The sequence below is a fragment of the Schistocerca nitens genome, chromosome 3 (genome assembly GCF_023898315.1).
Source record: "Schistocerca nitens isolate TAMUIC-IGC-003100 chromosome 3, iqSchNite1.1, whole genome shotgun sequence".
Classification (NCBI taxonomy): Eukaryota; Metazoa; Arthropoda; class Insecta; order Orthoptera; family Acrididae; genus Schistocerca; species Schistocerca nitens.
Genome location: NC_064616.1, coordinates 295,317,704 through 295,343,222, shown reverse-complemented (window position 1 = coordinate 295,343,222; position 25,519 = coordinate 295,317,704). Strand labels below are relative to the sequence as shown.

Here is a 25,519-nt window from a genome sequence, read left to right as displayed (position 1 = left end):
TTTTAACATTACCCAATTCTTTTTCACTCTTCTCCAAACCAGGTGTTTCTTTCTGTGAATGTGATTGTTTTGGTAATGTTACCATGCTTTTCCATTAATATATCATTTCACTCATTTAACAGCTAAATCATATTTTGAGAAATTTGCTTAATAGAATGATAATAGGACTAACATTACATTACTAACCCACGCATACTACAAAGGATACTTGAAAAGTTATGCAATACGACACAACACTGAGTCGCAGGAGGCTGATTGTTGCTGTGTTCTGACAATACTTCATATTTGCATTCTAGCCCCTGTGCCAAGTCTGTGAACACAGTCATTCACTAGCAGGGTTAGTTTGAAGTGTTTGCTATGGCATCGTGGTCAGGAAGTGAGATTCGGGCAGTTTTGCGGTACAACTTCATGCATGGTTTAAACATAGACCAGTGCTTCGAAGAAATGCCTCTTGCACTCGGTGATGTGTGTCCATAACGTACAACTATATTCAGGTGGTACAGAGAATTCCAAAGAGGAAATTTCATTCTAGAGGACACTAAGAGGACAGGAAGTCCACAATAATTAATTACGGAGGAAAACATTGATACTGTGGGGAAAATGCTAGAGAAGACAGGCGAGTGACTGATAAGCAGACAGAGGATACCTTAGGGCTAAATGCACCAGCAGTTCATTTTATTCTGCATGATCATTTGCAAGTAAAAAAACTTTGTTGTACCTGTGCGCAACATCAACTGACAGAAGAGCAGATGATATGATGTGTGACTTGGTGCTGAGAAATGTGAACGAAGTTTTCTAAGAGATAATCGCAGTTTGTGATAACATCATGACAGGTGACGAGACTTGGCTGTACTATTACGATGTGCCAAATAAGACTCAAAATGAAGTTTGGGTCTTTGAAGATGACAACACATCCATAGCTTCAGTAAAGAAGAAAATGATAGCTGTTCTTTTCAAATTGAGTGGAACTGTGGAACAAGTTGTTTTGGACACACAGAAGACAGTCATAGCTAAGTGGTACACTGAGCAGTGCCTGCCCAAGTCATCAATCTTCACTCCTACAGAAACTTGGTAGAACTGGTTTAGGGATTGGTTTCGGAGGATGGAGAATTGTATTCAATGTGGTGGAAATTACTTCAAAACTAAATAAATAAAGCTGTACTGAAAAACTTTCCTAGTACCCTTTGAACTACTACCACCACTGCAGTACTATGCACATTCCTGTGTTAACTTTAAACAAAATCTCTAGGGCTATCTGATGTAATAAAACTGGTTATCATGAAATAGAATGCACTAACTGATCCTAAATAATATGATATGACTGATTCCCAAGTTAAAGACTCAAAACCCAGAAATCCACTACCATATAGCTATACGAAAATGTATATATCTCAACATACATAAACACTTTATGTAATCATTATGATTATTATGGACTTCTTAGCAAGATAAGTAACGATAAAGAATTATTTGTACTTTAATTTTGTAATGTATGTTCCAAAGATGATTTTGCATGAATAGATTGATATTTGTTAGTATTTTCTTTGCTACATGTTGTTATAAGTAAATCTTTGTTCTTGTTCAGTACGAGCATGAAGTACAAGTCATGTATGTGCTGAGTTAGTGTGGAGGTTGAACTTATTTGTATTGTGAAGTGAAATAATGAAAAATATATCTATTAAACAAAAGAAACTCAACCAGTGTTCATATCATTTAAGAAAATGAAACCGAGCATCCTCTAGACCAGTATATCAAGTTGCATTCTAGAATCTAGCATGGACATGGATTACAAGCCCACAACTTTCAACAACAAAGAACAATAATAAAAGATGAGTACTCTGAAAACTGTTTATTTAAATTCTACCACTGCTACCTCTCTCTGCAGTGTATCAATATGTCAGCATGCCAAGTGCTGTGAAATTGTGACCAGCTGCCCAAATTTCAACTTACTTCAAACTTAATGAATAGACTTTGGGTTATAAGAGGGTGCACATATCAGAATGACACTTTGAAGGACCTATTCTTGCCTAGTAAAATAAACACATATAGTAAATAAACAAATAAATAAATACCAACACAGATGATACTATTGTGTTTAGAACTATTCCCTTCACTTTCACACTCTCCCTTGGGCTGACATTTTCCACATAATCTGTGTAAGAGATGCTATTGCTTCTCCTCCAAGAGCCCAATTCCAGAGGGAGGCTTTGGTTCTACCACATATAGCTAATACTACTAACAGTTAGCAATTAAATAACACATTTTGTGTTTCTCATTTCATTCATGCTCCACAACTCATGGTTCAGTTAAGATATGACACACTTAACTTGATCAATCTTGTGGTTCACATTATCTGTACTTTTGCTGTTTGATGAAAAGAGTAACTTGAACAGATTTTTTTATTGTAGCATTTAAGTGAGCATTTAGTGAGTCTTGTATCTGCAAATATTTTGTTTTCTTTAGAAAGATTATGAGATGCCATTTCTCATAATCTTCTTTTAGCTGTTGAATCATATTTTTAATAGAGATTTTAAGACTAAAACTGAGTTTTCATGCTGAGTGATACAGAAGATATAAAGTATCTTTCAATCACATATTGACATAATTTTCCAGATACAAATTCCTGTCAAGCTAAGTTTAATGACTATATACTAGTTTTGAACACACATAACAGCTGTTGTGACACAGTGTACTGTATTTTCATCATTAGCATATCGTATTTCCATCATCAGAACAAGACAGGTTTTGGTATTAAGTTAATAAATTTAGCCTCAACATTATTGTTCTTTTGTGGTGGAGACAGACCTACTAAATGACATCAGACTTATTCTGAAAGCTTAAGACAGCAAAAATGGATGGACTGTGGCAAAATGCATTAGGGAACTGTTTTAACAATTTAATGTTGCAATAATAGTGATGATATTACAGACTGAAAATTAGTGCAGGTTTGGATAAGAGTGGGAACAGGAATGAATATTGTAAGCTTACTAAGGTAACAACTCAGGGTTCTATCTGTGGTGGTTGAGGGAAACCAAGGAACACCTAAATTTGCATGACCAAATAAGGATCTGAACCACCATCCTCCTGGATGTGAGTCAAGTATCTTAGCACTGTGTCACCTTGCTCAAACATTAATTTAGGTCCCACATGAAGTGGACACTTTCCAAAGGGCGTTATTTTGTGAAGTTACATTTTGTTTCCTTAAATTTCACCATAGTATTGTTCAGTACTCACAAACTGAGAATCAATAATTCTGAACAGAACTATCCAGATATCAGGAACATATTAATATGCTGTCAGTAATACGAGGGTAAGTCAATTATTATCCGCAAAGTTGTTATAAAATTTTATTGTAATCAAATAGGAAACTTACAAGAATACCATTTTTCGATATAGTCTCCTTGCGTTTCAATGCACTTGGTCCATTGTTTTACAAGCTTCCCAATGCTCTCATAAAAGAAGGTTCTCAGATGAGTTGTGAGCCAGGAATGCACCGCTTCTTTCACTGCTTCAGCCGAGGCAAATTGACAGCCTCTTAATGCCTGTTTGAGTGGACCAAACAAGTGATAGTCAGAAGGGGCAAGATTTGGACTATATGGAGGATCATCCAATACTTCAAATTTGAGTTTCTGGTGTGTTTTAGCAGTGTGGGCAGCAGTATGCAGACGGGCATTGTCGTGCAACGACACACCACCTTTTGATAGCAATCCTTGGCGTTTCCTTCAAATTGCAGGCTTGAGCCTGGCAGTAAGCATCTCAATGTAACATACACTGTATATTGTTGTGCCCCTTTCCCCGTAATGTTCCAGTACCGGACCCTGTGCATCCTAAAAAAACGTAAGCATCAGATTTCCAGTGGACAGTTGGGTCTTCAACTTTTTCTTTCACAGCGAATTTGGATGTTTCCATTACATACTCTGCCATTTACTCTCCGGCTTGTAATGACGGATCCATGTTTCGTCACCAGTAATGATCCTGTCTAAGAAGTTGTCCCCTTCGTTACCATAGCAATCCAAATGTTTTTCGCAGATGTCCAAGCGCATTTGTTTATGCAACTGTGCGAGTTGTTTTGGGACCCATCTTGCACAAACTTTATGAAACCCAAGTCTGTTGTGGATGATTTTGTAGGCAGAACTGTGACTAATTTGCAGATGATGTGCCACTTCGTCAATAATCATCTGTCTATGAGAATCATTTCACGTGAACGCTCAATGGTTTCTTCATTTGTGGTGGTAAATGGTCGTCCGGCTCCTTCATCGTGCATAACACTTGTGCAACTATTTCGGAATTTTTTAATCCATTCATAGGCACTCCTTTGTGGCAAAACACTGTTCCCGTACTGTACCGAAAGTCTTTGATGAATTTTGGCCCCTGATACACATTCTGACCACAAAAATCGGATCACTGAACGTTGCTCTTCTTTGGTGCAAATAAACAGCGAAGCAGCCATGATTAACAGCATGGCAGTGATAATGAAACTAACCTAGCAGCTTGAAAATTGCAAAGATATAACAACAAATAAACAAGGCATGTGTCATCAACGTAAAATGACAGTACTACCAAAATAAACAAAAATATAACTAAATTGCACATAATAATTGACGTACCCTCGTATAAAAGGGACCCAAGGAAGATTATAGAAATGTGAATATATAATGCTAAACAGAAATGGGAAGTAATAAGATCTATTCCCATGTCTTGTATCACTTCAAGTTATTTTACAAATAATAATTAAAAAAAAAATCTGTAAAATTTCTAGATGGTCTCATCATTATGTCCTCCCTCCATCTCATCCAGGCCAAAATCAGGAATTGTCATTTGTGGCAGAATATCAGTTACATTCAAAAATATATCTGAATTTAGAAACACACTCTGTGGACTTTAGCTTTAGTAAACACAAAATATAATAAATGAAGCTGAAGTGGAAAATTATGTTATTTGAAAACAAGAAGTAAAGTACTTACTTATGCATGTTGGCAAAGTTGTAACTGTGCAGCTTCCAGAGCTACCCTTAGCATGAATAGTGCAGGTCAAATGAAGGAACAATGGTGGTGCTTCATCTGATATGTCATCATCTTCTATATCACTGATACTATCAGAGTCCATGTTAGAGAGAAGTGACGTTCTGGCATCATCTGGAGTTTGAAGAGGGTGAGCCTCCCAGCCAGTGACTTGTAATCAGAAATGAAACAAAATAAAGTATTAAATGTAAATTGTAAAATCAGTCCTTTTGCTAATCTTACAAAAAGTTCACTTCAGTACTGTGTCCATCAGTGCCAATCCTGAACATTACACGATTGCTTCCCTTCTTAGTGTATTATCCCCCTACCTTATCCTGGTGAAACAATTTGGGTGATGTGCATTTTTTATGGAAACAGTTGACACTTCAAGACTCACAATAACACTTTTGCTTCACTATGTACACAGTACAATCAGGAAGAAATCCACATCTAGAGTAGTTCTATAACCAATATCTAATGATTCTAAGTATGGTTTCTATAGTTTATCAGTCCAGAAAACAGGACTGTGCTATGTATTTAGTGTTCCTGTGCTTAAAAAAATTTTACACCTTTTTCTTTGTACACAAATAAGATGCAAAAAACAAGAGCAATAAAGCAATACACAAAGCATTACAGTAAGTATCATTATGAAACAAAAGTTCACAGTAACTAACTAAATTAAAGCAAATAAAAAAAACTGCAATAAAATACTGACAGCATCTTCACATCTAAAATTAATATTAAATCACGGAATTGGATTTTGTATTTTTTCCTCTTTCTTTGATTAAAATAGTATTAGTTAACAATACAATAATTTCCAATGCTATACAGAGTAAGCTAGTTAAACTGAAAGTGAAATGACTGTAAATAATTATCAACTATTCCCAGTAAATACCTTTTATAACAACAGTGTGCATGACATTGCCAAATTCTGATATTTGAATACCAGTGTTAACAAGTTTTGCTTCTTAGACTTTGCTGTAATTGTGATAGGAAGGATTTTGTGCAACCCCACCCACATAACCTCTCCAATTCTTGTCTAGCTTCCTCACTAACCTTCTGATTAGCTTCCCTGTAACATTCACTCCTGCTCTTGCTACACAATTGATAGTGTACCCCACAACTCACTAACCTATAACAAGTGGTACACTTCTCACTCACTGTCAAATTTCACAGTATCTTTAAACAAGATGCCAGGAAATAATAGGAAACATAATGCAAAAAATCACATTATAGCCTACCAGCTATGCGTCCAACTTATGTCATTAAACTGAACAATGCGGCGCAGTGGTTAGCACACTGGACTCGCATTCAGGAGGACGAGAGTTCAGACCTGCGTCTGGCCATCCTGATTTAGGTTTTCATAATTTCCCTAAATCGCTTCATGTGAATACTAGGATGGTTCTTTTAAAAGAGCAAGCCAGTTTCCTTCCCAATCCTTCCAAAATCCAAGCTATGACCTCATTGTCAACAGGATGTTAAACACTAAGCTCCTCCTCATCTCATTAAAAATGTGATAGCTTTGTAAGAGTATGTTGCTTAGCCTTCCTTAGATATAGAACAACTAATGTAAGCAAAGTGAGCACTTACTAAAACAATGATCTACAAACAGAACATCAGCTCATAAAAAATATGGAGTAAGAAAATATATTTTCTTACTGTTGGTCTACTACGTAACAAATTTCAAATAAAAGATCTTCTCAGATTGTGCAGTACTGAAAGAACAACTGAACACTTCAAACAGTACTTATCTGTGGCAAGTTGCCCAAACAGTGATGACTTACAATGGTCTACAAGTGGAAGTGAAAACACACACAATTTTGCACGCCACATAATTTCCACTTGCACGGGAGATAAGAACAGTGTTTAAAGCAATAACCACAGTGCTGTACAACCAAGTAATTGTATGTACAACCCCAGCTGTCAATTGCACCGTGGACCCCACAAAATTAAAAAATTTTATTGCCTTCCTATGTCATTAATATTTTGCTTTCAGTACTTAGTCATTCCAGTGAGGTACATGTGCACCTGCATGCATATTGAATTGACAGATTGAACCCCAAGGGTAGTACAGAGCCATACTGAGGTGCTGCATAGTCCAGCACACTTGGAACACTAAATCAAGCAGTTTAAGAGACAGGACATGCAACTACCTCCTGCATCTGCCTACAGAGACACACTTCTAAATCTTATCCATTGAGTTCTAGATCTCCTACAGGGCAGATGGCTTAGGCCAACTTCCCCTGCTCTCTTGCAAGCTAGTCATCCTAAAGAGGAGGCAGTTTCATGCTGTCTGTGCCTACCTCAGTCCCTTTTCATTATTCCACAGTTGCCCTGAAAAATCACTATTCTTTTTAAACAATTTAGAAGTAAAGATGGTCACTCACTGAACCAAATAGCAGAAATGTCGAGTCATCGACAGGCACACAAAAAAGATAAAACAAACTTGCTAGCTTTTGGAATAAACACTAGAGTGCATGCGCTCGCGCGCACACACACACCCACCCACCCACACACACACACACACACACACACATGTGTAGGCATTGACTTAATGCTTCTGCATTGCTGATAGTCTCCCTTATTCTCAGATTATTTACATTCTACCAGAATGCTCCTTACTGTACATTTTCACCTCTTTTTTTCCTTTCCAGCCACCCATCCCATTGCCCATGAGACAGGCATATGGAATACCTTCTTGTAGGATCCCTTTTATCCACAACTACTCCACATTTTCTTGGTTTGTATGACTTTCATTTGTACTAACACTCCACTTCTTCCATACGACTCACATCCCACTTGTGTCATGCTGTACAATACCCCTAGTTACACTATTAAACAGAAACTGTTTGAAGAAGATACACAAAATTCAAAGTAATGGAAATTTTGAGAACAGTTGCTGTTGCTAGGCATATATTTAATTTCCATTTGTGTTGTGGTTGTCATTTAATATCATATGTCTTTTTTATATATGCTATTTATTTGTTTGCTAATTGGATGTGCATGCAGAACCAACACAATAGTGTTTATTACCCATTTACTTGATAGTAATATCAATTTGCAAGAGCAATTTGCGACAAAGCAAGCTGGGATATTTTTACTTCCTCTCTTGTTTTGCCATCTGCCTTCTTAAAATTCATTTTCCTCACTTTTAACTAATTACCATTAACATATGTGAATATAATCTGCATTTTCTTAAAATAGAAAGGTTGGCTCTCAGTTTTAAAGAATATAAAACCAGATCTAATTTTGTGCTTAGCTTTATGTATGTAATTGAGTTTCCAATTTATTTTGTCTATTCCTAGTTAGTATCTTTCATTACAGGGTGAAATCAGTAATTGTTTCATAACTTAAATTCTATTGTTACATTTGGAGGACAAACTAATAGTATTCTTAAGAGTATTTATTTGGCTCTATTCGAAAACATGTTAGCAAAGCCAGCCCTTAATTAATTCCAAAGTTATTAACAGTTTTGTCAAAACTATTGTTTGCATAACTATATTTGCTAATTTCATGATTTAAACCAATAATTCGGCCTAACTGTTCTAGTGGAAGAAACTGTTAAACCAATCTTTCGAAGTATTCAGTTAATTTAATGAAGTAAGTTTGAATTGTAATTTCTGTTAATTTCACTTTGAACAATGTGTAGTTTCAGTACCTATTATTGTGAGGACATGTAAGGACCTGAGTTTTGGTCACGAGACAGTCAGTCCATGACTGAATTTCAGACGAGGAACCTGTGTTGGTTAGAATGACAACAATGCATCAACTTAACAGTGAAATAAGTTTTACACTAATAGGCCATGTGTTAAAGCAATGACAGTGTCTGTTGCATACGTACCTGATTATTCCAAAAGGACTGTGAATTATGTGGTTATGTTTTTACTGCTCGTAGATGTTCAACAAAAACTATTGCAGCAGTATGTGGATGTTCGCCTGGAAACTATTAATGAGGCTTACGGTAAGTTACACCGGCCGCTGTGGCCGAGCGGTTCAAGGCACTTCAGTCTGGAACTGTGCTGCTGATAAGGTCACAGGTTCGAATCCTGCTTTGGGCATGGATGTGTGTAATGTCCTTAGGTTAGTTAGGTTTGAGTAGTTCTAAGTCTAGAGGACTGACGACCTCAGATGTTAAGTCCCATAGTGCTTAGAGCCATTATAACCATTTTTAAGGGAAATTAGAACAATAGTGCATTGGTCATATACAACCGTGTAGTATTGGGGGGGGATTGTGAAAAGTGAAAGAAAAGACTGTGAAATGCAACTGTGCATCTGTCAGCTACATCATTTACAGTACACATTACTGCATGTCCACCCCCTATTTTTTCAACCAGCATGTCGACACCGAGGACAACAAACGAAGAAACAAAGTAGGCGAATTGCTACAAACTTCATCAAAAAATAGGCACACTGACATAACTGAGAGGTACCCCTTTGTTACAAGTGTACTTCCAGAACCCATCAAAGTGAAGCGAGTAATGACATGGATAATTCAATTTTGTAGGATATAAATTCTGTTAAAAAATTGTACATCACCCATAATTTGGAGCTGTATAGTAATTCTGTGCTCCAGCAACATAACTGTGTTTATGTGATGACAACCATAGTAAAAAAGTGATCTGATATGCAAGTGATTCTACACTGCTGGCCACCATAAATGCAACACCAAGAAAGACAAGAGGTAGCACAACAAGATTTATTTTGTAGATAACATGTTGACCAAGTATCAGATGATTACGTGTACAGACGCCTGTGACATGTGGTTCCTGCCAGAATCAGTAGCCAGAGTACCCGCCATTGTTGGAGATCACCGCTGCCACAAGTCTCGGCATTGAGTCAAAGAGGCGTTGGATGTGTTTCTGGCGTACAGCAGCCCAAGCAGCTTCCACACGTTGCCAAAGATCATCTGGTGTGGCAGCTGGGGATGTAATCTGGGTCACTCGTTGAGCAGCCATGGACCACATGTTTTCTATCGGCGAAAGATCCGGAGAGCGAGCCGGCCAGGGAAGCAATTCAATCTGGTTATTGACGAAGAACCTTTGGACAATGCGTGCCACGTGTGGTTGCACATTATCCTGTTGAAATATGGCTGTGGCCGAGCCCTGAAGGTAAGGAAGGACAACTGGCTCCAGCACCTCGGATATGTAGCGCCGGCTATTTAAAGTACCGGCAATGCGTACTAGAGGCGTGCGAGAGTAATATCCAATACCGCCTCATACCATAATACCCGGTGCAAGACCAGTGTGGCGGTGCATAATGCAGCTGTCCAGCATTCTCTCTCCACGGTGTCTCCACACTCGAATCCAACCATCGTGGTGCTGCAGACAGAAGCGTGCCTTGTCAGTAAAGACAACGTCATTCCATTCTGCTGTCCACATCCGTCTGTCATCACACCATTGGCGACGGAGACGTCTGTGGTTCTGCGTCAATGGTAGACGAAGCAATGGACGTCTTGCGGACAGACCACTCTGCTGTAAACGGCGTCGAATGGTACGCGCAGACACTGGATGATGTGTTACAGACGCAATGTGCTGTGCTATGGTTCGGGATGTCACTGAGCGATCCGTCACTGCCATGCGCACAATTTGCCTATCAGCACGTGCAGTGGTGCACCGAGGTGAATGCGATCGACCACGTCGGTCCGTTGTACCCTCCTGCATCCAACGGTCACATATCTGCATTACAGTTGTTTGGTTTCGTCCAACACGACTAGCGATTTCTCTGTATGATAATCCACAATCTCGGTAAGCCACTATACTTCCTCTGTCGAACTCGGATACTTGATCAAAAGATGTTCGCTGTTGTCTACGAGGCATAACTGATCGTCTTGTGAAACAACCACAAGGTAAACACACGTGCCGAACGTACACTCGTCAAAATCGCCAAGCCTTAAATGGCGCTATGAGGTGGCGCCACAGGCGCGCGTGATGTGCGTCTGCGCTGAAATTCTAATCAGTTGCATATCTCATCGCTGCAAACCCATGGTGTAAATTTCACTTGATTCGGATGCTTCCTTCAGGGTGTTGCATTTACGGTGGCCAGCAGTGTATTTTCAAGTGATACAATCCCCTACACTGCTGTGTAGTTTGTGAGAAAGCAAGATAAACTAATGATACAAGAAGAGCTCTTCCTGGAACTTCTTGTTAGTTGATTCTCAGCAGCTGGCCTGGCATACCTAAGCCCTAGCCCATCCAACTGAGCATACAAAATGTCCATCCCTGGAGAACATCTGTGGCAGAGCAGCAAAGCAACAACACCAAAGATGTGAGTATATGGAAAACTGGATGTGGTAGGCACTCTCCTGTGGCTAGTAGCATGTGACAATCAAATGTGGACATTCCAATTGCAACACATTTGTTTAGGAATTTGTTTGATGGAAGAATACAATGGCACCAAGAACACACTGCAAGCCAAAAGTTTGCAACATATCACTCATTAAATGGAGAACATATGACAAATGAACCACTGAGACCAATGACAGCAATCCATGGAAAAGAAGAGCACAGATCAAAGAATGGGAAACCAGTACAATGGCTTGCTGATGTAGAGGTCATCAGTGATAAAGCATTAGCTCAGTCGGAGGAAAATTGGGGAAGGACTTGGCCATGGCCTGTTTAATGAATCTACGAAGCATTTGTTTGAACTGGTTTAGGGAAACCACAGAAACCTTAATAAGGATGGCCACACAGGTATCTGAACTTGCTGTTTCCAAACATGAGTCCAGTATCTTACGTGTTGTGCAAATTGTCTTGGTTTCACAATATGATTTCTATTAACTACAGTCGAAAGAAAGCACATGTGTGCACAAGCAAGACTGAAGAACCAGTAATATACAGTGATAATATGGGAAATGGGTTTGGCTGTAACAGCATCACAGACATGTTGCCGTATCTCCACCTTCACAGTTTCCCAGTAGTTTTGTCACATATAACAATGTACAATCAAACAACAGAAAATCCAAGACGTTGTATCACTTTATGTGTGGGCATGACAACTACCTAGCTGTCTGTCTGCATAAATGGCCAGTGCCAAATTGTGACCAAGAGACAGCTGGACCACACAGTTGCTGCCCAACACAATGTGCTTCAGTTCAATGAGTGCTTCACGACCTGCATCATCTGGCTTTTTCCTACTAACACCAGCTTTTCTGAACTGTGCAGGTGAGAACTCTCCCTACAACATATCCTTGATTCCCGTAACCCCCGTCCTCAACATTTGCTAGTTCCTGTCCCCCTACTGCCTTCTTGCCTGCTCCTACTCCAGCACTACACACACCCCACTATCCCACCAAGACACCTACTAGTCTTTTCTGCGTCTCTACTTCTCTCCTCTCTCTCTCCCTTGAATTTAGTAACCCATCCTGGCCCTACCGCAACACTACACATTCCTGACAGGCAGCACAGCATCTTCCCTCACCCTCAACCTGCTATCCCTTCCCCTCCCTGCCCCATGCCTCCTCCTTACCCTCACCACCCACCCCAACAGATTGTTACTTATGTCAGACACAGTCTCAGTCCAACCTCGGGCCCCAGTGCCTGGAGACAGTGGCCGCGTGTGTGTGTGTGTGTGTTTTCTATTTTGGAAGAAGGACTTTTTTGTCTGAAAGCTTAAATGTTTAGCAATCTTTTTTATTGCGCCTGTCTGCAACACAACACCCTCTCTATGTGGTGAGTAGCAATCTATCCTGTTCGTATCACAATGTATATTGCACAAGCTGGGGTGTTTCTGTTGTGTTAAATGTGTAACACATACACACTAAAAAAAATGTTACAAAATAACAATGTTCCATCAATGTGTTGATTGACTCACACTATATGTTATGAAATACTCAACAGTGTAGAGGTTGAAAAGTGCTAAATTCCATTCTATATTTATTACTCAGTGATTCTGTTATGTTCTGTCTCACATTTTTTTCCCCAAAATCTGCCAGCTTTTAGAGTTTGTCACCGTGAGCAAGGAGTCAAATTACCTAATCATAAATAAAGTCCTAATTACAAAGATATGTAACACCTTGGCAGACAAATCTAGATCCCTTATACTAAGCAATGATGAATTTTTAACAGACCACTGCCATCTCAAGGTCATTAAAGATATGGTGGTAGCTCAGTACTGTGGTAAGCAAAGGGAAGGGACTTGACAGAGGAATTTTATTAGGAAACATAACAGATTCTGCTAAAGTTTTTATTGGAACAACAGAAAACCTAGATAGCCACAGGAGGATCTAAATGTACACCTACACCTCCCCTTCCCCACACGCACGCGCGCACACACGCAAGCCAACAATGAGTCTCACCTCACACAGTCTTTATTCCAATCCAACAATTTTCATCACCCACTACAACCCACCTATTCCCTTTCGACTTTCAAAGAACTGATCATCTTCAAACCTGTCATCTTCATTCCCTATATTTCTCCTCAGAAAGACCAACACTTCACAACTGTCGACAGAACTGCCACTTGCCACATCAAAACAAATCCTGATTTGACCATCATCCTTTATGACTATGAAGGATCCAACACTGTTGTTATGAAACTTCCTGGCAGATTAAAACTGTGTGCCCGACTGAGACTCGAACTCGGGACCTTTGCCTTTCGCGGGCAAGTGCTCTACCAACTCAGCTACCGAAGCACGACTCACGCCCGGTACTCACAGCTTTACTTCTGCCAGTACCTCGTCTCCTACCTTCCAAACTTTACAGAAGCTCTCCAATTTAGGTCGAATGAATGACGATACAGCTACAGTAGTTTGGTTCGAGTCGTAAGCTTAGCAGTTAAGCTTTACCAGGTAGCCATTGCTATGCGTCAGGCGCACCGTCTGTATTTATACAGGTACCCTTCCTTTTTCACATGCTTCGTCTGCATTGAATTGATTGTTTATTTTTCTTTGATCTGATAAGCACAGTTTTCTTTGTTATAGGTGCTTATGTCACTCTACGCTGAAAATGCATTACTGTACTGTGTCATGCATTGTTTGTCGTACTCTGATACTGCGTGTTTACGGCCTGTCACCGCTCGCGGCATGGCTTGCTTTTGTGCACGCCACCGCTGCTTACAATAATAAAAAAAAAAAAAAGAGAGAGGAATCGTCTCATTAGCGAAACAATGGCAAGAGACAGCTAGTTGTTGTTACTTACACTGCTGCTTTCTTTGATAATGATCAACAAGAACCAAATAATAGACTGCGTATGATAGAAGATGTTCTGAACGAGAGTTTAGCGAAAATTTTTCTCCGTTTGAAAATCTTTGCAGGCGCCTCTTTAGTACATTACATTCTGCACAGAAATTAAAGTCATCTTAGATTTAAAAATCTAGTCAATTGCCTCGCTTCATTTCTGACTGTATCACTGTTTAGCATAAGAATAATACAAATATAAACATGACATGATATGTATATTCTTCCGCGTTTGCTGTTGTCTCACTCTAGTTTTGTGGTTTATTACGCAGACAGGATTTAAATGAGATAGCGGCAAAAATGGTTCAAATGGCTCTGAGCACTATGGGACTTAACATCTGCGGTCATCAGTCCCCTAGAACTTAGAACTACTTAAACCTAACTAACCTAAGGACATCACACACATCCATGCCCGAGGCAGGATTCGAACCTGCGACCATAGCAGTCGCGCGGTTCCGGACTGCGCGACTAGAACCGCTAGACCACCGCGGCCGGCAGATAACAGCAAACATGAAACAATACATGGCAAAATGTTTATATTCGTATTATTCTTATGGTGACAAGAATACTGCATGTGATTCACAATTTATAAAAGTTCCTATTAGCAACCATCTCTTCTCACAGATAGGAAAAAATTTAGAATGTAGAGTTGGCCATATTGACAAACATCCTAAACATTCTTGCCAGTCGGGTTTTCGTAGTACATTGAAATGCTGCTACATTCGAAGATGAACAATACGGAATTTGTGTTTACTTCGTTGGATAATGTATGAAAATGCAGTGGTCGAAACTCGGCGCGGAGAAAAAAAGCTTGTCTTACACCTTTTTTTAAAATTTATTTACGGACACAGAGGTTTTGGCGCCAGTATTTATCTTTGTGCCTACAAAGCATGCGCTACATATATTCGACGGCAGAACTAAGTTGTGGCGGCACCCACCGACATTTTTAAGAACTTCCGCTAGCTTTGCACTCGATTCTAAGCCGCAGGCGGTTTTTTGGATTACAAAAACCGGAAAAAAAGTGCGGCTTAGATTCGAGTAAATACGGTATGTAGCCCATGTGTCTCGAGCACTGCACCAACTTGTTTGGTCCAGTGCCCATGACCCCAGCAGCTCCAAACACAATTTCTCCCAATGCCCATATGATTCAAAATGCACCATCTCCTTCATAGTAAGACTGTTGAGTACATTCCCACTCCTATCTACTTCTCTTTTGATGACAGAGCCTAAAAAATAATCAGCAGCACTGCTACTGGCACTCTTATGGCTCCTTCCTATGGCATCTTGTTCAGGGATCATCTAGACGAATCCTTCCTAATCACTCAGAATCCTAAAACCTTCACCTGTTTCAGATTCACTAATGCCTTTTTTATGTTACTGAACAATGTGTAGAAACATTATCTATACTAACCCAGAAACTCAACGCATACCATCTCACTCATTTATATCCTGGTCTTCCATGATATAGAAACATTCCTCAGTGCAGATCCCATCTTTACTGATGACTCCATATGTGCCTATGCTCACATTAAACTCACTAATCACCAATGCTACCTCCACTACATGATCTGCTCCACTAACTACATCAGTCCATTACATACAGCCTGGCCATAAGGGAGGTATCACAGGCTGCTCAAAAGTCATTATGCACCAAAGATGACTGTAGTAAACTGGTCCAAATGTTAGTCGTTCCTATCACTTTATTTCAATTTTTTTGTGAAATTTAGTATCTTCCCAAATGGATTTCATTCAAGTTCACACCAGCTGTTGATGTCTAAAAATTTAAATTAAGAGTTTGATTTTTCTGTAATCTTCCTCAATAATGTTAGAATACATATGAAAGATATCAATGGACAGTTAATTGTAGGTCCCGTATTTAATATGAGCTACTGTTGTGTCATACAATCTTAAAAAAAAAAGTAACAAACAAAATTAGACATATAAGAAGGAATGTTTGATCATCTTAGTTTTTCTAACTTTCACTAACATGCTCTTCCCAATACTTTCCCGTTTAATGCCCAAAACAGGAAACGTCAGGTGTACCATAAATGTCATACAGAATATAGAGATTGTTACTGACCGTGAGAATTCTAAAAATTAAAACAAAAATATTTTGGTACAATCTAGTATAGAAATGGTTACAGATAAAAATGAAACCATATATGTTCCAGTACTCTACAATCTGCAGAACACAGAGAGTGTAACATCACACAAAAGCTATTGAGGAACTGCTATCACACTGGAAATAACTACAATACACAAGAACGCAACTCCATGCCTACTTCCATGGAATGCATTTTACATTATTCTGGAACTGAGGAATGATCACAGAGGAATTTGAGGGAAATGTGTACACAATATCTTTAAATTTGTTCAAATAATTTTCTGTGAGAAATACCTGGTATTCCACAGTGCTGTGGCTGAAATTCCACCAACTCTGAATTGAAAGTCTCAATATCTGCAGCATCTCCAGTTTCAGTTTTCCTGATCTCTCCTTCAATTTCAATGTCATATGAGCCCATATCCTGCAATTAATTTCAAAATACAAACAGGCTCTATATTACAAATGATTTATATAGAATTTCTGATATGAGTAATAAACAGAATTTGTCAATGAAATTAAGAACCATAGCATATGTTAACCAATAAAAAATGTAAAAACTTTTATCCAGTATTACAAAACAAAAGTGTGAAAAGTAGCATCATAATTAAAATTATACACATACCATATGTATCTTTTCCCAATCTGGATCACAAAAGTAATACTCCTGGTGTGAGGGAACAGGTTTGAAGTACACCCTCAAAATGTTCTTAAATTTTTGTTTGATCATATTATGCAACTGTTTCAGTTCTTTGCATATTGCAGACTCCTGTAGTTTTGACAATGGCAGCATTAAAACATTATCTATTCTTCTTTCTAATTTAAGTGTTTCAGTTGCTTCCTGAAGTTGTTCTGCAGATGTTTCATCTTTATTTGTGTCACATAATGCATCTGGTTTTGGCTGTTTCTTTTCATCACTGTCAGTGTTTGATATTATTTCCACAACGTTCACATCTTTCTGACTGTTTGCTTGAATGTCCTTGAGGTGACCACATGCAGTCTGAAAACGGGAAAAAATGTTTATTATTAAAAGCATTACAAAATTTGGGATGAAATATTATTACATATCTGGGGATAGTTTATTACTCATAAATTAACAGATTTGTTCAATAACAGATCAGAAAGCAGAAACAGCTATATACTTTACCTCCAGTCCTTCATCAGAGCTAACAACTGAACACACATACAGAACTACTCTCTCTCTCTCTCTCTCTCTCTCTCTCTCTCTCTGTGTGTGTGTGTGTGGGGGGGGGGGGGCAGTTTAAGTTTTTAAAGACTGAAGGTAAGTTTATTATATATCTGAAGTATCTATGAAGATATGTGAGGTGTCAAGCTGGTTGACTTCAGCCAACAGGGAAAAAACTGATATTTTATTAAATTGATAGTGTAATACTACACAAAGCTGCTCCTTAACAAGGAAATTGAAAATCAGCTCTAATCTATCTGTTGTGCTCTTATGAAATAAGGACAGTATTTGTTTGCTACAGCATTGCCATCAATGAAAATCAGTAACATTACACCATTTACAACAAAGTACTTGCTATGACCAAACACTGTAAGCAGTAATCTGCAGAACTCCAGCAATTTTAAATTCATACTGAAATCTTGCAACCTCAAATTCACACCAAGAACCTAAAACGTCAAACACGATTCAAGTTGTTACACCCCTGAATAGTATCCCTGGCGGACACTAAAAATTTATGCAAGCTCTACCTTGGCAGCTTCTGGATGTCAAATCACCTGTCTAAATTACTAGCAGACTGCTCACTAGGGAGAAATGCTGAGCAAGTTGTGGCAAACATGGAAGCTATCACAGTATAGGGAAATGACAGAGTGCTCAAGTCTGAAAGTGAAGCACAATGACATCATGCAAGCAAAGAGACACCATCATACTATTGACAAAGCAGAGTGTCACAAGCTGAGTGCTGAGCCAGCAGAAAAGAGCCCCTGACAGGTGAAGCTGCAAAAGTTTGAAGTCGCTAGGAGAGCTGACAGCGAATGAAAACCAGGACGCATGACATCATTGCCATCTCCACCAACGAGTGGTCTATTACCAGAAATGCCACTAAGACAACATAGAATACCAACATGGGAATAATGCTTCAGTGTACAAGAACCCATATCAAGTTCTGAAGTGTTTGTTACCAATAATGAAAATATTTATTGACCAGCAGCTAGCTGATGGTATTATTGAATATAGTGACAGTCCCCGGGGGGCACTCATAATTTTGGTCCTGATAAGGTCAGCAGAGGGCACTAAAAAATACAGATTTTGCTGTGACTGCCAATACCTCACAATGCATGAACAATCATCAATGCATATCCAATACCAAATATAACAGAAACTCTTGACAACTGAGGTCGGAGTAACTATTTCTCCACAATGGATTTGAAGAGTGGATATCATCAAATAGTAGTAGTGCCAGAAGATTGGCCAAATAAAGCTCTTTCCATCCCACAGGTTATTTGCAATATCGTTGAATGCCACTTGGACTCAAGAATGCACCTGCCACTTTTCAGAGATTATTGGACTGTGTACTTAGGGGATTGAAACCAATACATGGTTGATCTATCTGGATAACATAATAGTGCTTTCAAAGGACATGGAACAGCATGTAGGAAGGTTGGAGGAAGTATTAAAAAGACTGAGAACAGCACAACTAATGCTAAGCATCAATAAATGTTATTTTTCAGCAATAGAAGTAAATTATACTGGGCATATAATTAGTAAGGAAGGTGTGAGAACAGATCAATGTTCAGTTCAGAAATTTCTTCCAATGAAGACAGTTAAACACTTGCAGAGTTTCATTGGTCTCTGTAATTATTATCGCCGAATAGTAAAGGACTTTGCTGAAATTGCCAGACCTTTGAACTGTACATTACAGAAAGAAGCAAAATTTGAATGACCTACCCAATGTCAGATGGCATTTGATGCTTTAAGATGAGCATTGACATCAGACCCAGTTTTGACATTCCCCCAATTTTGAAACAGAATTTATTCTCTTTTGCGATGTAAGTAATATGGCTCTGGAGGGTTTTACTATGACAGAATATAGATGGTAAAGTGTGTCCTGTAGCATACAAATCCCGACAACTGAACAAAGCATAGCAAAATTATTCCATGACTGTGAAAGAGATGCTAGCAGTAATCTATATTATTGTGTACTTTTTCTGTTATTTATATGGCCAAAGGTTTAAGGTAGTGACAGAGCACACATATCTTAAATAGTTATTAGGACTGAAGGACCCTTGCAGCAGATAAACAAGGTGGGAACTCTGTTTAAGTGAATTTGATTATGAGGTAATACACAAGCCACAGAAAAGGCATGCTAATGCCAAGAGTTTGAGTAGCAAAATTGCTATAATGGATGAAGGGTAATTGATAGATGAATTGTTGAAAAACATTGGTGGAGCGCTAGAAAACAAGATGTCGAGTAGTACGTCAGGAAATGCGTACCTTGTGTGCAACAAGCTATCTTAACCACCGGCCAAGTCCATTACAACGTCCACCAGAAGCATCTAAACCATTTGAAATACTTGGGATGGACATTTTGGAGTCATTTAATACAAGACCAAAAGGAAGCAAATACATATCGATGATAATTGACCCTTTCTGGTGTTATATAGTAATGGTTGTAATTCCTGACCAAAAAGCAAGTATAGTTGCTCAAGCATTAGTAAATAATTGGTTGCTCACATTTGGCATCCCGGAAATGCTAATTACAGATCAGGGTACCAACTTCATGTCTGATCTGATGAAGCAACTGTGTCTATTGCTCCAAATCTGCAAGCTGCTAACAAGCCCCTTCCACCCTCCAGCCAATGGGAGAATAGAGATAGTTCATTGTATAATTTTGAGATGTTGAGCTATTACATTAGCAGTAATCATGAAAACTGGGACATATATTTAAATTTTGTAACTGCGGCGTACAATTCTAAAGTCCGACAGCTACTGCTCTTTCACCATATGATGTAATATAATGGAGAAAAATGCTTTCATCTTTCAAAGTGATTAAGCCGAAGCTTGGCTCCAATGTTGAATCAGTAAAAAAGTTGCTAAGAAATTATGAGTCAATTGCCAACAAGTAAAACATGCAAATACAAAAGCCCTAGACTGACAAGAACAGATAGGACAATGCATAGGGGAATTATTTCAGTATAGGGTTGGCCAATGGATATTAGTGACGAATCCATAGACATCAAAAGGCAAAACAAGGTAATTTCTGACCCAATACCACGGACCATACCAAGTAGTGGAAATGACGTTGCCTGTCAATGTTAAAATACACATGCCAATAAAGACTTCGATTATTCACGTGGGACGTACTAAGTCTTTCAACGGAACTGTCAGTGCATTGCCACAGATACCAGCAGCATCTACAGTACTGAATATGAAACCTTATGGAACAAAGGAAGTCCACAGCTCATGGTCGTGCGGTAGCGTTCTCGCTTCCCACGCCCGGGTTCCCGGGTTCGATTCCCGGCGGGGTCAGGGATTTTCTCTGCCTCATGATGACTGGGTGTTGTGTGATGTCCTTAGGTTAGTTAGGTTTAAGTAGTTCTAAGTTCTAGGGGACTGATGACCATAGATGTTAAGTCCCATAGTGCTCAGAGCCATTTTTTGAACAAAGGAAGAAACATATGACTGATGACCGCAGTATGTCTAAAATGCCTTCCAGTCTTGGGCCATGTCAGCAGATAAAGATTCGAGATTGTTGTTTGCCTAAATTGCACTTCGTTTGTTCTTGTGCAGATTATTAGCAAGTCATCCAGTTGTATTCTGTTCTATTTATAACATGTTTTACAGTACTTTTGTCCATTGTAGAGGAATCAATACAATGAGGGTTTTGTATACGGAAGCTGAGTAATTTTGCCTGGGTAATTTCGCCTTCTGAAGGGAGGAGCAGACAGTGATAAAGTTTCCTTTCTTTGTGGTCACATACCAAAATGGGTACAGGTATGGGACAAAAATGTATTAATAATTTCAGAGCAAAGAGATGACTACGCTATAATGTCATTGGAAGACCAACAGAAACCCTATAGGAAGTGTTACGAACTGCCCAAGTGTGGCATACAGGCATGTGACGTCCAGTTATTCCTGGGAAAAACTGAAGCAAGTGAATGTCAGAGGGATGTGCTAATGTGATACCTGTATTTCCAGAGAATATGCACTCCCTGCGTCTCCTCAAGTTTTTTGCTAGAAGTAGTCATAGTAAACTGTTATGAACACAGGATGATGATGATGATGATGATGATGATGATGATGATGTTTGATTTGCTGGGTGCTCAACTGCACGGTTATCAGCGCCCGTACAAATTCCCAACCTCTGCTCAGTCCAATCTTGCCACTTTCAGGAATGACAACGAAATGATGAGGACAACACAAACACCCAGTCATCTCGAGGCAGGTGAAAATCCCTGACCCCATCAGGAATCGAACCCGGGACCCCGTGCTCAGGATGAACACAGGAAACCATCAGCTATGAATAGAGTGGAATTACAGGATAGTGGAATACTAATAAACAGTATGACCTAGGATTTAGCAGGCATGACATTTTGTCTACCAGTTGTGATCACTTGTATGACCACATTTAAGAAGGAACACCCTATGTTGTAATGACCCAAGAAGCTGCTAAAGGTGCTGCCTACCCAAGATTTAACCTTCCTAAATAATACCCTGAATCCAGACAGTATACACTCAATAAACGAACTAGTAGCAATGCAAAAAGGGAGAATTACAGCCAAACAAATGTTCCGGCACATACAGGAATACCACGATAGACAACCTGACCGTAAGCACGACACCTACCAGTGCTGTAATGGTTCTGATTGCGATTCATGTACGCTACTTCTGTTTCAAGCAAAAGTCAGTGTACCACTCAGATTTACCTGTGCACCAAATATCTACTCATTGGTTGGTAAATAAGGCTCAGACATAGTAAGTCAATTATGTGTAAACTAATAGATGAACCAGTAAGTATGTGAATAATTGTGGCAGTGTGTAAGAAATAATTGTATGGTAATGAGAAAGTAACTAAAGCAGTATGCTGTGTAACTACTGGTGCAAAATATGTAGTATTAGATTGTTATGTACACTCCAAACTGACCAATTTGAGACAAATTTTCTGAAAGAAGGGGGAGATATTACGCCCCTGGATAGTATCCCCAGCTGACACTAAAAATTCATTCAAGATCTACCTTGGCAGCTCCTGGAAGCCGAACTGCCTCGGTCAATGACCAGTAGACTGCTAGCTAGGGGGAAATGCTGAGTGAGCTGTGGCAAACACGGAAGCTGTCACAGCACAGGGGAATGACTGAGTGCTCAAGTCTGGAAATGAAGCATAATGACATGATGGAAGAAGCTGAGAGATATTGTCATATTAGTGGCAGGACAATGTGTCATAAGGCAGGTCAGGTACAACACAACAATAAGCATTCAGGTACAGAGCCAGCAGAGAAGAGCGTCTGAAAGGTGAAGTTGCAAAAGTCTGAAGTCACTAGGAGAGCTGGCAGTGATGGAAAACCAGGACACATGATATCGTAGCCATATCCACCACTGCAGAGCACATAGGAAGCGTCAACATCAATACCCCAACCTTCTCAACAAATGGCTCATTGCAGAGGGCTGATTGCCAACTGCCCAGTGAATAGTCTCAAGCCCTTGTATCAGTTGCCACTATCCAGTGAGAGGGGATGATATGGAGATCGACCCTCAGCATGCCTAGCCATCTTTGATCGTCTATGGAACCTCAAGTCTGGCTGGAAGGATGGTGCCACTGCCACCTGCACTACCAGCTTCTGAGACAACATTGATGGGGTGCAGAGGCTGCCATCACCCTGCAGGTCTGCTGGAAAATTGACCTGCATGACCTGAATGGTGTGTGTCATTTGCCTTCAAGAGAGGAGCGGGAGGGGGGGGGGGGGGGGGCACTGCTGCTGCGCATCCTATTCTTATGGCAGACACTGATGCTGCCAGCTCCTGTCTCCTAAACAAGGGCTGAGAGCTGACCACTGTGATTTAGCAATGCTTTACGTGGACCTGGGGCCTGACTCCTGAATGCAAATCTTTGACATAAACAAGTGCACTTTTGAGATCGATACATAGAACCAGAGGCCATGGCTCGATGGCCACCTTGTGACATAACAGCCACCACCTGATGCTCACTAGGCTGGAGGTAGTGCAAGACAAGCACATACTAGCCTTCCAATACTGACAAGGCACTGCTCTGCTGGCCCGGCTGTGGTGCGATGCTTTGGAAGGCAATCCTATATCACTGCCGAATAACTGTGTTATTGTCAATTATGTTTTCTTGGCACTCTCGAGTGAAACTAGGTCCTCACAACTGCATCCCACCCAGCTCTCTCTTGATGACTGTACAAATCTATAACTGAACTCTTATATAAAGTTCATGATTTCATAAGCACAGTAATTTCACAGACAACTTCTCCATTAACTCATGATTATCTAAATTGTTCCACTCCGTAAATGCACTCTCAGTCACATCAGTTTACAAATTAATATACGATGTTCAGTTAACGAAGGAAACAAATTACCACAATACAGGCAACTCAAAATATGTTGAGAGTGACTTAACTGAACATATGTCATGGCATAATAAGACATGGAAATGTGTACTATTTTTTTAAAAAAAGTCATTGGTTGCACAAAATTCTTTATGAACTTATTATAGAATATTGTGCAACCTATGACTGTTTTTTAAATAGTAACAATATAATGTTACTGTACCACTATGCCACAATGGAATGGAATGATTTTTATGGAAATATGTTTTCAGATAACAAAAATTATGTTCCAGTTTAGAACAAATTTGAATTTTGCCAAACTGATGTTTCAGTTTGGTGGAACAAAATTAATGTTAATAATCAGTGGGAATATCGATAGCAGCAATACAGCTCATACGATTATATGTAAAACTTTTAATTATGATTTATAGAGAGTGAATTCCATATTGCAAAGTTGCTCTCTGCATAACAAGTGCTGAATAGGGAACGTATCTCAAATGTGTCCTGTTGGGTTAGAAAACTGAGCTGATCAGCCCATGTTCTGACTTGTTTCTTGATCAATATAACTATAAATGAGATGAACTCTGTGTGGTGACGTGATGTCATTTGTTGGTTGGTTGGTTTAAAAGAGGGGGGAGGGACCAAACTGCTGCGTCAACAGTCCCACATTCCGATTAAAATAATTCCATAAGGGTGGGAGTAAAATAATTGAGACATAGAAAACGCAACTGGAAGAAAGGAGAAAACCACAAGAATGACAGAAGGGCAACAAACACTAAAATGGACAAAATCGGACGAGAAAACCACAGAGAGATGCAAGAAACATGTAGAAGAGATCAAAACAAGAGAGCAGATTACCACGGCTGGCTGACCATGAGAATAAAAAGGACAATCCAGCCACTCTGCAACACATTAAAACCTCCACCCGAAAAGCAATAGGGTGGAGGACACAGAGGGACAAAGGACATGTGCTAACACTTAGATCAAATGATAAAATCCACCCTCATGCATAAAACGTAAAACTAAAGCTGCTTTTGAGGCATTGTCACCCAACACTGAAGGTAGGGTGCTGGGAAAGTTAAACACCTGCCGCAGAGTGGCTAAAAGTGGACAGTCCTACAGTCCAGCAAGAGGTGGACGACCATCATTTGTGAGCCTCAGCAACACCGAAGTGGGTCCTCCCGACGGAGGAGGCAACCATGCGTTAGCTATGTATGGTCAATGTGGAGCCGGTAGAGGACAACTGATTTCCTATGAGAGACCGCATGGAACACTTCCACACATTCACAGTCTCCTTAATGACACGCTGATTGTTGTGCGTACTGTTATGCCATTCCGTCTCCCAAAGCTGGAAAACGCTGTGGTGTAAGACAGAACGCAGGTCAGTTTCGAAGATGCCCATCTCCAGAAGCTCCTTCCGCATAGTATGTTTGGCCAGCCTGTCAGCAAGTTCATTACCTGGGATTCTGATGTGTCCTGGGGTTCACACAAACACCACTAAATGATGGGACCATTCCAGGCCATAGATGGACTCCTGAATGGATGCTATCAAAGGATGGCGAGGGTAACACTGGTCGATAGCTTGTAGGCTGCTCAAGGAGTCAGTATACAGGAGAAATGACTCGCCAGGGCATGAGCGGATGTGCTCAAGAGCACGAGATATGGAGTAACTGGCAAGCAGTTGTGCACGCCTAACCTTCAATGGCGGGACTCTGGCCTCCA

At 39.8% G+C, this 25,519-nt stretch overlaps 1 protein-coding gene across 1 annotated transcript in view; it reads right to left on the bottom strand.

Moving 5' to 3' along the window:
* The window catches only part of LOC126249194 (KICSTOR complex protein SZT2-like), a 706,154-nt gene that overhangs the window by 236,560 nt on the left and 444,075 nt on the right, over nucleotides 1-25,519 (bottom strand). Inside the window, exons 25-27 of the mRNA XM_049950848.1 lie at nucleotides 16,899-17,273; nucleotides 16,571-16,697; nucleotides 4,965-5,171 (exon numbers count right to left, since the gene is read on the bottom strand). Coding sequence (XP_049806805.1) covers nucleotides 4,965-5,171; nucleotides 16,571-16,697; nucleotides 16,899-17,273 — 709 coding nt within the window. The remainder of the gene's footprint in view (nucleotides 1-4,964; nucleotides 5,172-16,570; nucleotides 16,698-16,898; nucleotides 17,274-25,519) is intronic.